Source organism: Argiope bruennichi, chromosome 1 (assembly GCF_947563725.1).
Source record: "Argiope bruennichi chromosome 1, qqArgBrue1.1, whole genome shotgun sequence".
Classification (NCBI taxonomy): Eukaryota; Metazoa; Arthropoda; class Arachnida; order Araneae; family Araneidae; genus Argiope; species Argiope bruennichi.
In genome coordinates, this window is record NC_079151.1 from 122,363,179 (window position 1) to 122,377,265 (window position 14,087).

Genomic DNA, 14,087 nt, shown 5'->3' on the forward strand with positions numbered 1-14,087 from the left:
AAACAATGGGAGGAAAAAAAAAACGTTTTTACACTAATATGAAAGATTTAGAAATCATGTCTGTTATTACGCACTATTTGTAAAAATATAGAATATGTTTACTATGTAAATACTTTATTTGCTAACAAACCGTATTTACTCAAAATATGTTTTATTGCATTTAATCTTCAAATTAGTAGTTTGGTAGATTCAAATGAAATTTCTGGGTTCGTAAATCATTTTAATTATATATTTCTAAATATACAAATGAAAGCAAAGAAATAGAAGCAACTACATTTATATGTATGCAAAAACTCTATCTACATTCATACTAATTTAGTTATACCTTGGGCTAGCTTTTTTTTCTAATGTAGATGGATTATGTTATTCACACACACACACACACACACACACACACACACACACACACACACACACACACACAAATCTAAATTAAATCTTAATTAATTTCCTAATTTTTATCTTAGTTTAGCCCATATTAGCTTCATTCTAAAATGTCATTTAGTTCCTGATCCAGTTTCACCATTTTTTTAAATTTAATTAATGCAATAGAAGCTTTGTAAAATTGCTAAAAGTGGCAAGTTCCCACACTCCGAGTGAAGACATAAAAATTTGTCTATCTAATCAAATTCTTTTAAAAGATTACCATAATTCCCTTACCTAAATCGACACGTCTAAAGAAATCCCTATCAGAATCTTACAGTATATAATCATGGGGTTAAATATTTTGTTGGTTCTTTTCTCTTTTCACTCTTGCGCCGTGCTGTAGATTGACGTGCCACGTCGCTTCTTGCTTGCTTGTGCATAAATTAAGCCTTCCTGGATGGATATATATATAATAAAGGAATTTAATATATATTAAAAACAATACAACGATTGTTTCAAAAAATTGGTAAGGTTACAAATATTAATTAGAAGTAAAGATTAGTTATATATATATATTTATATATATATATATATATATATATATATATATATATATATATATATATATATATATATATATATATATATATATATATATATATATATATATATATATATATATATATATATATATATATATATTAATGGGAAGGTTGTTTCACTCATAAAATTTTATGGAATTAACTTAAAATAAAATTAGAGCTAAAAATGTAGCTCTAGATAAAATTATTTAAATAAAATGAAAGCTAATTTTTGTTAGGATAGTAATCAAAATGATGAATTATCACAAAATATTTTAACAAACAATGATTATTTTGGTTTTAAATGTATCGTAAAAAGAATGCAGCTTTAATGAAATCATTATTAAAAATAAAAGTCATTGAAAGATGTCATTTTTTTTTAGTTTAAAAAAAACCAGCCGTCAATTTATAAAGGGATTTAATATTTCACCCCACAAAATTATTCTATCTATACAAGAAATATCAATAAATCTGAAAGAGGGGGGCACCTGTTTTTGTGATCTCCTTGCTTTCCTATTGGCCAAGAAACTACAATAGTACATATATTTTAATTGTGTTTTATCAATATTTACATCTTGATCGAATGATGTTGCATTTTCAGCCATTCTTCGATGTTTACTATTTTGCTTTCAAGAAGAGTGTTTTTGTTATAACCATGATGCATATCATTGTAGGAATACGATTTTAATTTTACATGTTTTTAAGGTTATTTATAAAGAAGAACAAATAAAGAAAAAAATAATTTTTTGGAAATTAAATATTTTTATGCTGACTAATTTTTATTTATTGATTCAAATTCCAAAATTTAAACGTGCTGATAACTATAGTGTCAAAATAATAATAATGAAATCTCATAGATAATAATCTTGACTGTAACTGTATTGTATTATTATTTTTCTGTTTACATTCGTGCCGTTCCGTGTTTTTCAGTTAATCTCACACATCTAAACAGTTTTATTTCACGACATTTTATGAAACATAAAACATAATAATAATTTAGCTTAGGTGGTGTGACCAAATAATATCAAAATGGCTCTAATGTCTGAAGAAAGACGGAAGGAGATGGAAGAAGAAATGAGCCGGTGAGTTAATGAAACTGTTATGTCATATTATTATCATATTACATCTTGTAGTATTCTTTTCTATCACATCTGAGATTTTTATTTACTATATTTCGACAGATTCTTGCGTTAATTGTTTTTTTTTTTAATACTCGACATTGAATCATGAATCAGCTGGTGCTGTTTTTCATAAGCATGCGGGTTTTGTGTGCGTAAATTTTAATGGATTCAGTTTGAAGGCAACAATCTTGTATTCTATATCTCACATCTGACGGAAGTATACATCAGTATCAGTATACTTAATATATGTGAAGTATCAGTGTACAAAAATAACTGACATGCTCTTGAATATAATTAGCAAATACAAAATTATGAACAAATTATAGTTAAAAATCATATAATAATGTAATGTTTAGTATAAACAAAAAAGTGTAATTGATTCCAGAATCGCAATGCATTGATATCTTTATAACTATTTCATTGTGTTATTAACTGAAATTGTGCTAATTTGCTTACATGCATTATTTTGTAGTTTCAAAATTATATGGCAATAAAATAAGCAGATAAATATATTTTGTAAAATTGCTGAATATGTTTTATGATGGATGAGAAATTATCACTTTAATCTTTTGTTGTGATAAGTGTTTTCTATGGATAGTTGGACTTTTAATCCTAAAAGTTTTATTTCTAAAATATTCTCTTTACTTAGCAATAATTTTAAATTATCAATTGTATATATACTTGAATGAAAATTTTGAGGAAGATTCAGAATTTTAAGTAGTTTCTATATCTACATAATAATTATTATGTTTTTTTAGAGTTACAATCTATTTGTTGTACAGATACAGATAATTCTTATTGAATATTTAATAAAATCATTCAATCTTCATATATTTAAATTTTTTTGTTTGTATAATCATAATACACTTAATTGGTGTATCTGAATTTGAACTAAAAGTAGTACTAAGCAAATAGCAGCAAGCTTTTTGGTACTTTTCTTTAATTGCTGTCAGGTTTGAAGATTAATGCTGTTTTGTTTATTTTACCTTTTACCACTAAGAGAGCTATCTCAAAGTTTTGATACATTTTTGTCTGTATTAATAGAAAACATCTATTTATTAATGAAAATATGATGCAGTTTCATAAATAAATATGAAAAAAAAATATTTATCAAAAATAAAGTTAATTTTCCAAATCTTTTTATTTCTTTTTATAAAAAATCTAAATGTACCATTAATTTTATTTCTAAAATCTATTCAATTCTTTTTCAAAGTATTTGATAAATTGCTATTGGTATACTATTGATGTTCTATATTAAGAGATACCGGATTGCCTGAGTTAACATGACTTTTATTGTGCATTTCATCATTTTAGGTAGAAATAATGAAATATGTTTGTTTTTATAGCTTTGAGCTGGAAATTGCAGCACCAGGTGAAGCGAAAATTGGTTCATCTTTAAATGCTGCTTCTATTGGTAAACCTTTATCACCTCCACCTCCTCCCCCTGCTGTCACAGTTTTACTTCCAGAGGGTATGAAGATAACAAAAAATTTGTTTCTAAATAAATACTTTAAATTCTTAATACTTAATGTTCTGAAATAAATACTTTAAATTTTTATTTGTTTGATGATCATTGTAATAGTTAATTTCACTTCAATATTGGCCAATAACACTTTTTTTCCTGATCAAAACAAGACTTTTTTTGCTATGACTTTTTTTCAAGTTGAAAATAATAAATATCTACATTTCTGATATTTTAAGTTTGATATTAATTATTCTGCCAAACAACTGCTTCTGATTACAGCTAAAAAATACCATTCATTACCAGTTGAATGGCAGTTATTATCAGGCAGACTGTTCCACTAATCTGTTTCTATGAAAAAAGAGAAGTATAACACTCTGAAGCATTTTTGGAGCTCATGGTTCTTTCTGAATTAACTCCTTAAAGTGAATCAACCACATTGTGAATATTCCACAACACATGTAGATGAATCATCTATTTGGTTATTATACCTTCGATATTTTGAAGTAGACTTTTAGTAAGAGATAATTAGATAGATTTATAGTGAATCCATTTTTGTTCTTTCATAAACAAATTATTCAGAGTAATTTTGATTGTCAAACAAAAGAGAGTGATAGAAGATCCCATGTGGATAATAAAACATTCTATAAATCTTGTCTTCTCTTTTACTGTTTGTAAATTGTAATGGATAAAATTAATGTGCTTCCAATTGGGGAAAACAAATCTTAATTTAGAAAGTTTTTGTTGACCTATACATAAATAATCACATATTTTAAAGCAACAAAGAAATTCTTTTTAAATGATGCAGTTTTCTTCATGTTATCTGGATTTAAAGCTCATCCACAAGTGTTGAAACTTTGATGAAATGAAGCAAAATTTAATTGTCACTAAAATCTTTTAATATTGAATCTACAAACTATTCTAGCTACAATCTGCCAAATGTACCAAAAGCTTGTTCATTCCATCAACTTTCAAATGAGCCTAATCCTAATAAAAATAGAGTCCATTTATGCAGATTTTTTTTTTGCTCTTTCAAAATATATGCATATCTTATCTCTAGTTCTGACAGAAACTTTTTAAATTATAATTTTTTCTTATTAGTAGCATATTTATTTTATCTGCCATTACTTGGAAACAATATCATATAGTACAGAATTGTTGTAGTGTTTTATGATTCACTTAGGCTTTTTTGTCACCCTTTTTCATTTGATTAGGTCAAATTCACTTTATATATTCCTACCAAAATCTTCTAATTACCAATTTGTCAATCATCTATGTGATAACATACTTAAACTTCAAAATAAATTTCAAGTTATGATATGTTGACAAAAAAAAACCCCTTTTTCTTGAATTTCTTAAATTGTCCGATTAAAGTGTTCCATAATTATAGCAAATAGTCTATCATTTAATTGAATTGACTGACTAATCATCAAATCCAAATTGCTATGAAATATCTGTTGATGGATTAACAAATGCTTTAACATTTTGCATAATTGTATTAATTTATTTGTACTTTCATCAATTTCCTTAGAAAGGCCGTGAAGATGTTTAACCTAAATAGGAGCTTCAGGATTACTTTTTTTCTTTTTTTTTAGAAAGTTTTATACTTATAAGAAAATAAGCTGAGTCCAATTTGTAATTACAATTCATCTGCTGAGGCTAATTGCTTTAATTAAAACATAATATATAATTCTCTAAACATCTGTTCAATTAAAAAAAAATAGATAGTAATTTTTTTTCTACTTTGTACCTAATTTGTTTTAAAAGTTTTTTGTTGTGTCTTTCTCCTACTCTTAAATAAATGGATGCATTTTTATAATTGTCATCATATTGCATATAGTCAAAGAATATTAAGCCAATGAATATGCTTTTACATAAAGTTTTTAATTCAGTTTTCCAAACTGATACATATGATAAATTTGAACAAAATACATTTAAAATCAAAACTTGGTTTGAAATTTCATGAAGAATGATTAAAATTCTGTAAAATTTTTTTAGAAGGTGAATTTGTTACTTAGAATTATCATAGAAGTTTTTTTATAATGTTTACTAAAGTTTTGCTGTATTTTTTATTAAAAAAATAATTGTTTAGTTTATTTGAATATTATAATAAATTCAGAAACAAATTTCATTAAGCAATTCTATTTTTTTCTGTCTTTAATTTTAATTTACTAAAATTACAAATAAAATTCTCTTTTATTACTTCTTGAAAGATTGAATTCTTGTATGTTTTGTAATATTAGGATTTTTTTTTCAGTTCTTGTCAAAGCTCCTCCTCCTCCACCACCACCATTATCTCCTCCGATTGGTACAACACTCCACCCACCACCTATGCCTGTGATTCCAACTCAGCCATCACCTGCCATGAGATTTATTCCTCACCAACTTCAAAGACAGCCACCAGCTCCACGTCCTCCGATGCGACCAAATTTTATGGGAATGCGTGGTCCCCCAATGCCAGGCCCGCCTGGTGCATTTCCACCTCCAGGATCTGTTGGGCCTTTTGCTCCACCTATGGGGCAGGGGCCACCAATGCCTCAAATAGGTCCTATAAATCCTGGTGGCCCCATGCAACCAGTTGGACCCATGCCTCCTGGAGGACCTATGCTTCCAATGCCTCCAGGCGCCATGTCTATGCCACCACCAATGGGAGGTATGAACATGGGTGTTAGTCTTCCTGTGCCTCCTGGGTTCTGCCCTCCTGGTCCACCAATGGGTTCTCCAAATATGAGATTTGATCCACCTCCTGCTGTTTCATCAAATTCTACTCAGAGCTCAGAAGCAGAGACCTCTGTTACTTCTACCTCAACAGCAAAATCCAATGATAGCTCAACGGTAGCTTCTGCTCCTACTATTTATGCTGCTCCATTTGTGAAAAGTCTTTCAGAAAATAAATCTGAGAATGCTTCATCTAACAGTGGACAAGACAATCTAACTTCAAGTGTTTCATCTCCTGCTGTACAGAAGTCTGAAAAGTTGTCGACAGCCAAATCATCTAATGAATCTTCGGTAGGGGCTACTGCAGCCTCAACTGAGAAATCTGAAGAAACTGTTGTTAGTAAAAAGAAAGAGAAGAAGAAAAAGATTATCCGTATGGCTGGCGGGCAAGCTTGGGAAGACAATTCTTTGCAAGATTGGGATAATGGTAAAATTTTTTTAATATATTTAAAGATTTATAAAATATATTTAAAGATTTATAAAATATATTCAAAGATATATAAAATATATTTAAAAAGTCTTTTGATTGTACTTATCAGAAGATTTTTATGTAATAGCTTATAATATTCTAAAACATAAATTAAAAATTTTGCTTAATATTTCTTTATATAATCTGTCAAAGAAAAAAAAAATATCTAAAAATTGTAGAGTTTGAAATATTCTCAAGAATTATCTTTTGCAGATCCTATCCTGTTTAGTTATGACACTTTTTCATTTGAATAAAAAAATCTTGCATTGTTTTGAATTAAAAAATTGATAGGGATTAGTTTTTTTAAATTGAAGATGACATTTTTTGCAATGTTTTATATGCAGAAATTCAGATATAAATTTAGAAAAACCTCTTATGTATATTATATATGTATGTTTAACACTTCACATCAGTTTTCTAAAGTATATGTACTTCTTTTCAGATGATTTTAGAATATTTTGTGGAGATTTAGGAAATGATGTTACTGATGAAGTTTTAATCAGAGCTTTCAGCAAATACCCTTCTTTTCTTAGAGCAAAAGTTATCAGGGATAAGAGAACTAACAAAACGAAAGGCTTTGGCTTTGTGAGCTTCAAAGATCCACAAGATTTCATTAAGGCTATGCGTGAAATGAATGGTAAGTAAGACAAAGTTTTTTTTTTTTTTTTTTTGCCTTTATATTTAATTAATAGTGACAGTATTTTTATCAGTATTGATGAACTATGTAAAGTCACTGCTCTTATTAAACTGTTCAAAGCTGAATTTTTAGCCAACAGGATATTGTCATGAATTAGATAAATTTCCTACTTCCATCCCCCTTGAGAAAGAATTTATTAAAGTATTTGATCCAGGTGAAGAATTTATTTCTAATCGAGATAGACATAATATTTAGAATTTTGTTTGTACAAATTATAAAGTGCTAGAGATTTAAAAGCCACACAAATTTATATATATTTTAAAACAATTTCTTCAATGTAATTTTTCATTAAAAAAAATATATATAATATAAAGCTTTTTATTTTATTTATTTATTTTTGGAGTTTTAGAGAAAAATTATTTATATTTTTCAAATATTAATTATCTGTTTTATTTTTAATTAGCTGCTTACCAGCAGTATTGGTTGCCTTTAATTTCAGTATTTTTTTTAATAAATTGATAATTATAATTACCTCAACAAAGTAAAAAATCAAATTAAGGCAGGTATTCATAGGTTGTGCCCAAGAAATAAAATAAACTGAGTATTCCTTTTTTTTTGAAATTTTTAATAATGAATGAAAAATATTTGATGAAACAATGAAAACATTAAAAATTCATTGAAACACTGAAAATTACACAGATTATAATAGAAATATTTAAATAAAAAAATTGGAGAAAAACTGAATTGGCGTTCATTAAAATAATAATTTAAAAATTTTTTTAGATAGCTAAAAAATTATTTATTGAAATTATGTATGAAAGCACTTAAATTTTGCTCCATTTTAATTAATATTTCTAGAAAAATGTTCAAAGGTGCATATTTTAAAATATATTTGTGTTAAATTTAGAAGTTGTAGTTCAAGTGATAGGGAGAGTGTAAGATAGACAAACACAAATTCTTTATTATTATTAGTAGTAGAGAAGTAGCATATGTCTTTCATAAAAATAAATATAATGATTCAAATAATTATACACTCCTGGAAATTTATTTGGAAAATTTTCAACTTAATATCTCTTGTGACTTATCAAATTATTTGAATTTTACTTTGAAAGGCTATTTGGTTATGATTTATTATTGCCTTTGAGGTAAGTGAATTTCATGATTGAAGTAATATTTAATGGCTAACCTTATTGAGCAGTATTTTATCATATCATCTGGAAGAGAAAAGGTATTTTTATAAATACAAATAGCACAAAATATAATTTTCCTTGATTATTTTTTACTTATATTTGGTCTCTTTCTGGTAACAATAAATGAACTAGACTTTTTTCATTTGCTCTTAATCATGATTTAAAGAATTATGTTGTTAATTCATAGCTTCCAATTCCTTTAAATTGTTAAACATAAATGCATATTTTAGAAATAAACCAAAAATAATCAAAAACAGTTTTTGAAATAGTTATAATTTTTTGAAGACACTTTCAGGTTAAAATAATTAAATAATTTTATTCCAGAATTTAAGAAAGTTTTTTTAATTATCTTTATTTTTTGATTTTAGATGCAAAAATGAACACTTTGCATTACAGAAATAAAAGTTAAATTAATTACATTCTTTAATATACCATTTACCATGTTCATTATGCCTTTAGATATAAATTATACCCTTTAATATGAACCTGTAGACATTATAAATTACATTAATAATATATATTGGTAATGTGTTATTGCATTTTTTTTATATCTTAATGTTGTTTGCCTTATTGTATTTACTGATATTCAATTTAATAATTTTAAAGAAGTTGATTTTATTCACTTATAATTATTAAATAAGTAGAATTAAATTATTAATAAGTAGAATTATAAATGAGTTACTACAAAAAAATGCGATGTTATAAAACAAAAACTATAGCATTTTATATATAACTGGTTCCTATTTAAAAGTCTTCATTTAAAGCTCTAGTACAAATTTGTATTTGTGTATGAAAATTATTTTTATGTATTTTTTTTTATTTAATTTTTTTAATGCAGTATCCATAAGCTTAAAAGTAACTTGCAATTTAATTGATAGATTTTTTTTTCGTCAAAACATTTCAAAATATTTCCATATTTATAAGTAAAATTTAAAATGTTCTAATAAGAATTTAAAGACTTTTTTTCCTCCACTTCTTTTATTGTGAGAAAAATATGTAATAATTTAGCAATTTTTAGACAATGAATAAAGTATTCTATCAATACTAAAAAGTATTTCTTACTGTATTTTATAATAAATAAGTAATAATTTAATATGTGCATCAGATTATGTTCCTAAATATGATAATAATATAGCTATAAGTCATCGAAACATTGATTATACAGTAATAGAATGAATCAAATATATTTATAAAATTTTATTCTTTTTATAATTTGAAACGAATTTTTATCAGTTATTCATAAAATTGCATGATTATTCAAAAATTACAAGTACAAATTTATTTTTCCATTTTATTCATATCGTATATTGTGGTAAATATGCCTGTTAGATAACAGGTATCAAATTTACTTGCAAATTCTTGAATAATTTAATATTATATTCACTGATTGAAGTCACCTTGCTGATTAGAAGAAAGCTGATAGAGCAACTGTAAAATGAAATTGGCTGTGTATTTCTTTTCATTGTCGTTTCCTTTCTGGTGATTGCCTATTTTAAAATTTTCTTCTTGCTTTTTATTCTTGGCTACAAAATGGTATGTGGTCATAATATTTAAAGGTAAATGTTGAAAAGGATACAATAAAGGAATTTTTCGAGGAGTAAACACTCGTGGCAAGTAACTCCTAATGGGATCACTTTCTAATCTTGGCAATCTATCATAGAGAGGATCAAAATTATCCTCATGTATTATCTTCCCATCATGTGTTATATCGAAGGCTGGAGGCACAATGGGAAGATTTGGTGCTGGATTTTGTGAGAGTACAGAAATATCAACTCCTAAGAGATTCACAGGTGGTTTATGTCTTGAAATGGTTGGCACTCCTGGAGATCTTGGGCGCAATTGTGACAAATCAATGGCAAGCATATGGGGAAAGTCACCAGATTTTGTGTCTCGATTGAAGGCATCTCCAGAAGGCTGTTGGTAGTCGATGCACTCCATCTGCTTGCAAACTATATGCTTTCTCAAAAGTTTTTCTGTTGCATTTTGGAAAGATCTTTTGGCCACTGGATAATAGGCTGAGGAGGCTTGAATGTGAATGATAATGATGTGCAAAACAAAAGCAGATCTGAGTCTTTTATGAGAGTGATTCATTTTATCAAATCTAGAAGTAAGAAATGGATATCATTTTAATATTATATGAGAATAAAAAGTTTAATTATTTGTGACAAACAAATACACATAAATCCTGTTTATCTACATTAATAAAATTGAATTTTTTTTTTTTTTAATTGCTGAATATTTTCTTCAAATGTTGTTTGTAAATACTATGAAATTTAATGATTTTTTGACAATGAATTAAATGGTTAATTTTTGTATTAATTAAAACTTTGTATGTCATTATCTGCAGTATTATTGTAGATTAGATGCGGATTTTAATAAGTGAACTCAGATAATTATACATGCTGAATTGGTTGTAGATTTCTATTTCATTTAGTAAGATTGAATTTATTAAAATGTTCACGAATAAAAGTGAAACTTATAAATAGTTTATATGCTATAAAAATTCAAACTACTGAATAGTTTTCTTTTCAAATTTTGTTGTTAAATATTATAAAGTATAAAGTTTATGATATTCAATTAAATGACACTTTTTTTAATTAAATATAAGCCATGCTTCCATGTATGGTAAAGATAACTTTATTTTAAACATTTATTCCTATTAAATAAGTTATTTATATTCCTATTAAATAAGTCATATCTGCTAAATAAAAAAAAGTTCTAGGGTTTATTATTATAATTATTTTATTAAGGATTTTTCAAAAATGGCTGTTGGCAATTCTTGCACTCTTATTTGCTTTCAAACTGCATGCTTTTTCAGAAATTTTTTTAAATTTTCAATTGCATTTTAAGCAAATCATTTTAATAGTTTATTTTAATAAAACATTTTATTTATTTGCTACCTAGTTGCTACTCATTTTTAAAATTAAATTTTATATCGATTTTAAAAATTATGAATTACTTATAGGGAAAAAAAAAAGCATCTTACAGATTTAGAAAATTGTTTGATATTTTCTAATTGTTTTGAAAAGGCACAAAATTTAAAATTGCTTAGTATAATTGATACATTTATTATTTATTCTTAAGATCAGAGGACTTTTTCATATAATAATATTTTATATAAAAAATGTTGCATTATATAAATTTTCAGCTAAACAGGATTGGGTAAATTATGTAATATTTTTGTGAAGCAAAAATAGTAAAGTATTTAATACAGTATAAAGTAAAGTATTAAATATAGTTTTCTAGTTAATATTTTTAGTTTTACTGTTTATTATCCTTTTAAATAATAATTATTTTTATAATACTCATGAAAAGCAAGATCATTTAAAAAAAAAATGCTTGGATGAAAATTGCTTTGAAGGGGAGAGTATTAATATATGATGGGCTAATTTTTTATTGCTTAAGAAGTATATCCATTGTTTAAGGGAAGATAATGCCAAAAGGGAAATAATCAATTTTTTTTTTGTTAAAAAATATTTGAATCTTTTATTTTGAAAAACCTGTATGTAATATAAATCAAATTGTAATATGCCAGCACAGAAAATTTAGGTTTTTGTATTAAAAGTTTGATTGATTTGTCATTTGACTGAAAAAATTGCATTGACAATTTATTAATGACATTCAGTCTATGAGATCTGCTATTTCAGTTGACTAAATTAAAAAAATTGGTTTAAATCTTAGATACATCTTGATCTAAAGATTCTTTTAAAGGTGTCTGAAGTTGTCCTTTGAATTTTTCTAAGCCGAATTAGAACATAATGAGTCATGATACCAAATTTGATTCTTAAATTAAGTTTAAGAAATTTCTGGAATAAATATTTAAAATTCAACCCTATAAAGAGCTTAATTAATAACTAAAAGAAAAGACAAATTTGAGTTTACATTGATTGGGAATAAAAAGATCATAAAAATGACCAATTAAAGAAAATAGATTTTAAATGTGTAATATACTATAATGATAAAACAAATGATTGCAACTTGTTGTGGCCTATCTTCAATAATATTATTTTCTTACGTTACTTTCAGAATGACTCTTCAGTTCATATCAGTAATTATTTCATCTGGTAGAATATTTATTTCAAATCGCTTTTAATGTCTTCTGTGGATTAGGAGTATATCTCCTCCACATTATTTTACATAATTATCTATTCCTTTCCCTCCCCTCCCCTTAGCATTAACACACTAAGAATTCAACCATTTAATGCAAATATATTAGTTCCTTTTGTAATTGGATTTAAATATAAAATTCATTTATCATTTCATGGGTCTTAAACACTACATTTTACTAGAACATTTCTGATTGAAAATGGTGAATAAGTAATAGAGCAAGAGCAAAACAAACAGTAAAAATAAAGTAATTGTCTAAATATTTGATCTTAGAATTTTGAATGAATTACCTCATTTTAATCCTTTTTGTCATTTGATTGAATAGAGCTGTTGATTAAAATAGTATCTGTTTGTCCATCCTTCCATAAAACAGGGAATAAAGGGGAAATTTGGTATATGGTTTTAAAACAAAATCAATCAACCTGTATAAAATTTTGAACAGAATCCATTTATGGAAATAATATGGTTTTCCAAAAACACAACGACTTAAATGAAAATAATAATAATATGTTTTCTTGTGTATGTAATTGTAGTTGCATGTGAAATTTAGGTTTCAATTAAAAAAAAAAAGACTTCTAAAATGCACTTTCAGTGTTTCTTCACTATATTCTTAAGCACAAAGCACTTATTTTGGGACTCTGAAAATAAAAATCTGAGCATTTGTAGCTTTCAAGACACAAGGTACAAAATTTTGTGCTGAGTGGATAGAGATAAAGTTTTTATTAGGAAGTAAGTGTGGAAGTTTTGGTATGTTAGAGGGTACATTAAAAAGACACTAATGCTGGTTTTTAATGGCTTTGTGCATGTTGAGGTTCGAACTCGCAACGTTAGTGTTCGTAGCCGAGTAACAAAGCCACTAGACAAAAGTGTACACTCTCCTCCGGAAGTTGTTAATTGGCTTATAATGTTACCACCACAGCTTTATATGTCTAAAAAAATTAATAAAATTGCTACTGTAATATTCATTAAATTGATAAATGTGTCTTTAGAGGATTCAGTACAATTAAGTAAACATATTTATTTTTTTACTTGATTTATTTGTATGATGAAATACAAGTGAATGCCAAAAGTAGAATATCTCCGATTTTTCTAATTTACCCTTGAGATCGTTTGAGTGCTGATCGTTTTGCCGTTCGTCTTCTTTCTAGTTTCATATTTCTTAATTTTTTTTAATAACTTTATTTTCATATTTTGTTTTTTGATATAATTTTTTAGTTTTTCTTTTTCCGTATTAGGTGACTAGCTAGTTCGCCTAAGATATCCATTATATTTAATTTAATTTAAACTGTTTAGATATCATTTCATGTTCATGATTCTGTGAAATTGTCGTTCACTTAAGTCGTGTTATTTTGATTGTCTGATATGTGTTCTGCTTACATGAACTTTTGTACCATAGATTAGTTCCAAGGCATCATAAGCGCTATTAGAAACATTAG

At 26.2% G+C, this 14,087-nt stretch overlaps 1 protein-coding gene across 1 annotated transcript in view; it reads left to right on the plus strand.

Moving 5' to 3' along the window:
- Positions 1–1,839: 1,839 nt before the first annotated feature.
- Positions 1,840–14,087, plus strand: part of LOC129965683 (RNA-binding protein 42-like) — a 47,852-nt gene continuing 35,604 nt past the window's right edge. The window contains exons 1-4 of the mRNA XM_056079790.1: positions 1,840–2,029; positions 3,415–3,539; positions 5,788–6,675; positions 7,160–7,354. Of these exons, the coding sequence (XP_055935765.1) occupies positions 1,977–2,029; positions 3,415–3,539; positions 5,788–6,675; positions 7,160–7,354 (1,261 nt within the window). The 5' untranslated portion in view covers positions 1,840–1,976. The remainder of the gene's footprint in view (positions 2,030–3,414; positions 3,540–5,787; positions 6,676–7,159; positions 7,355–14,087) is intronic.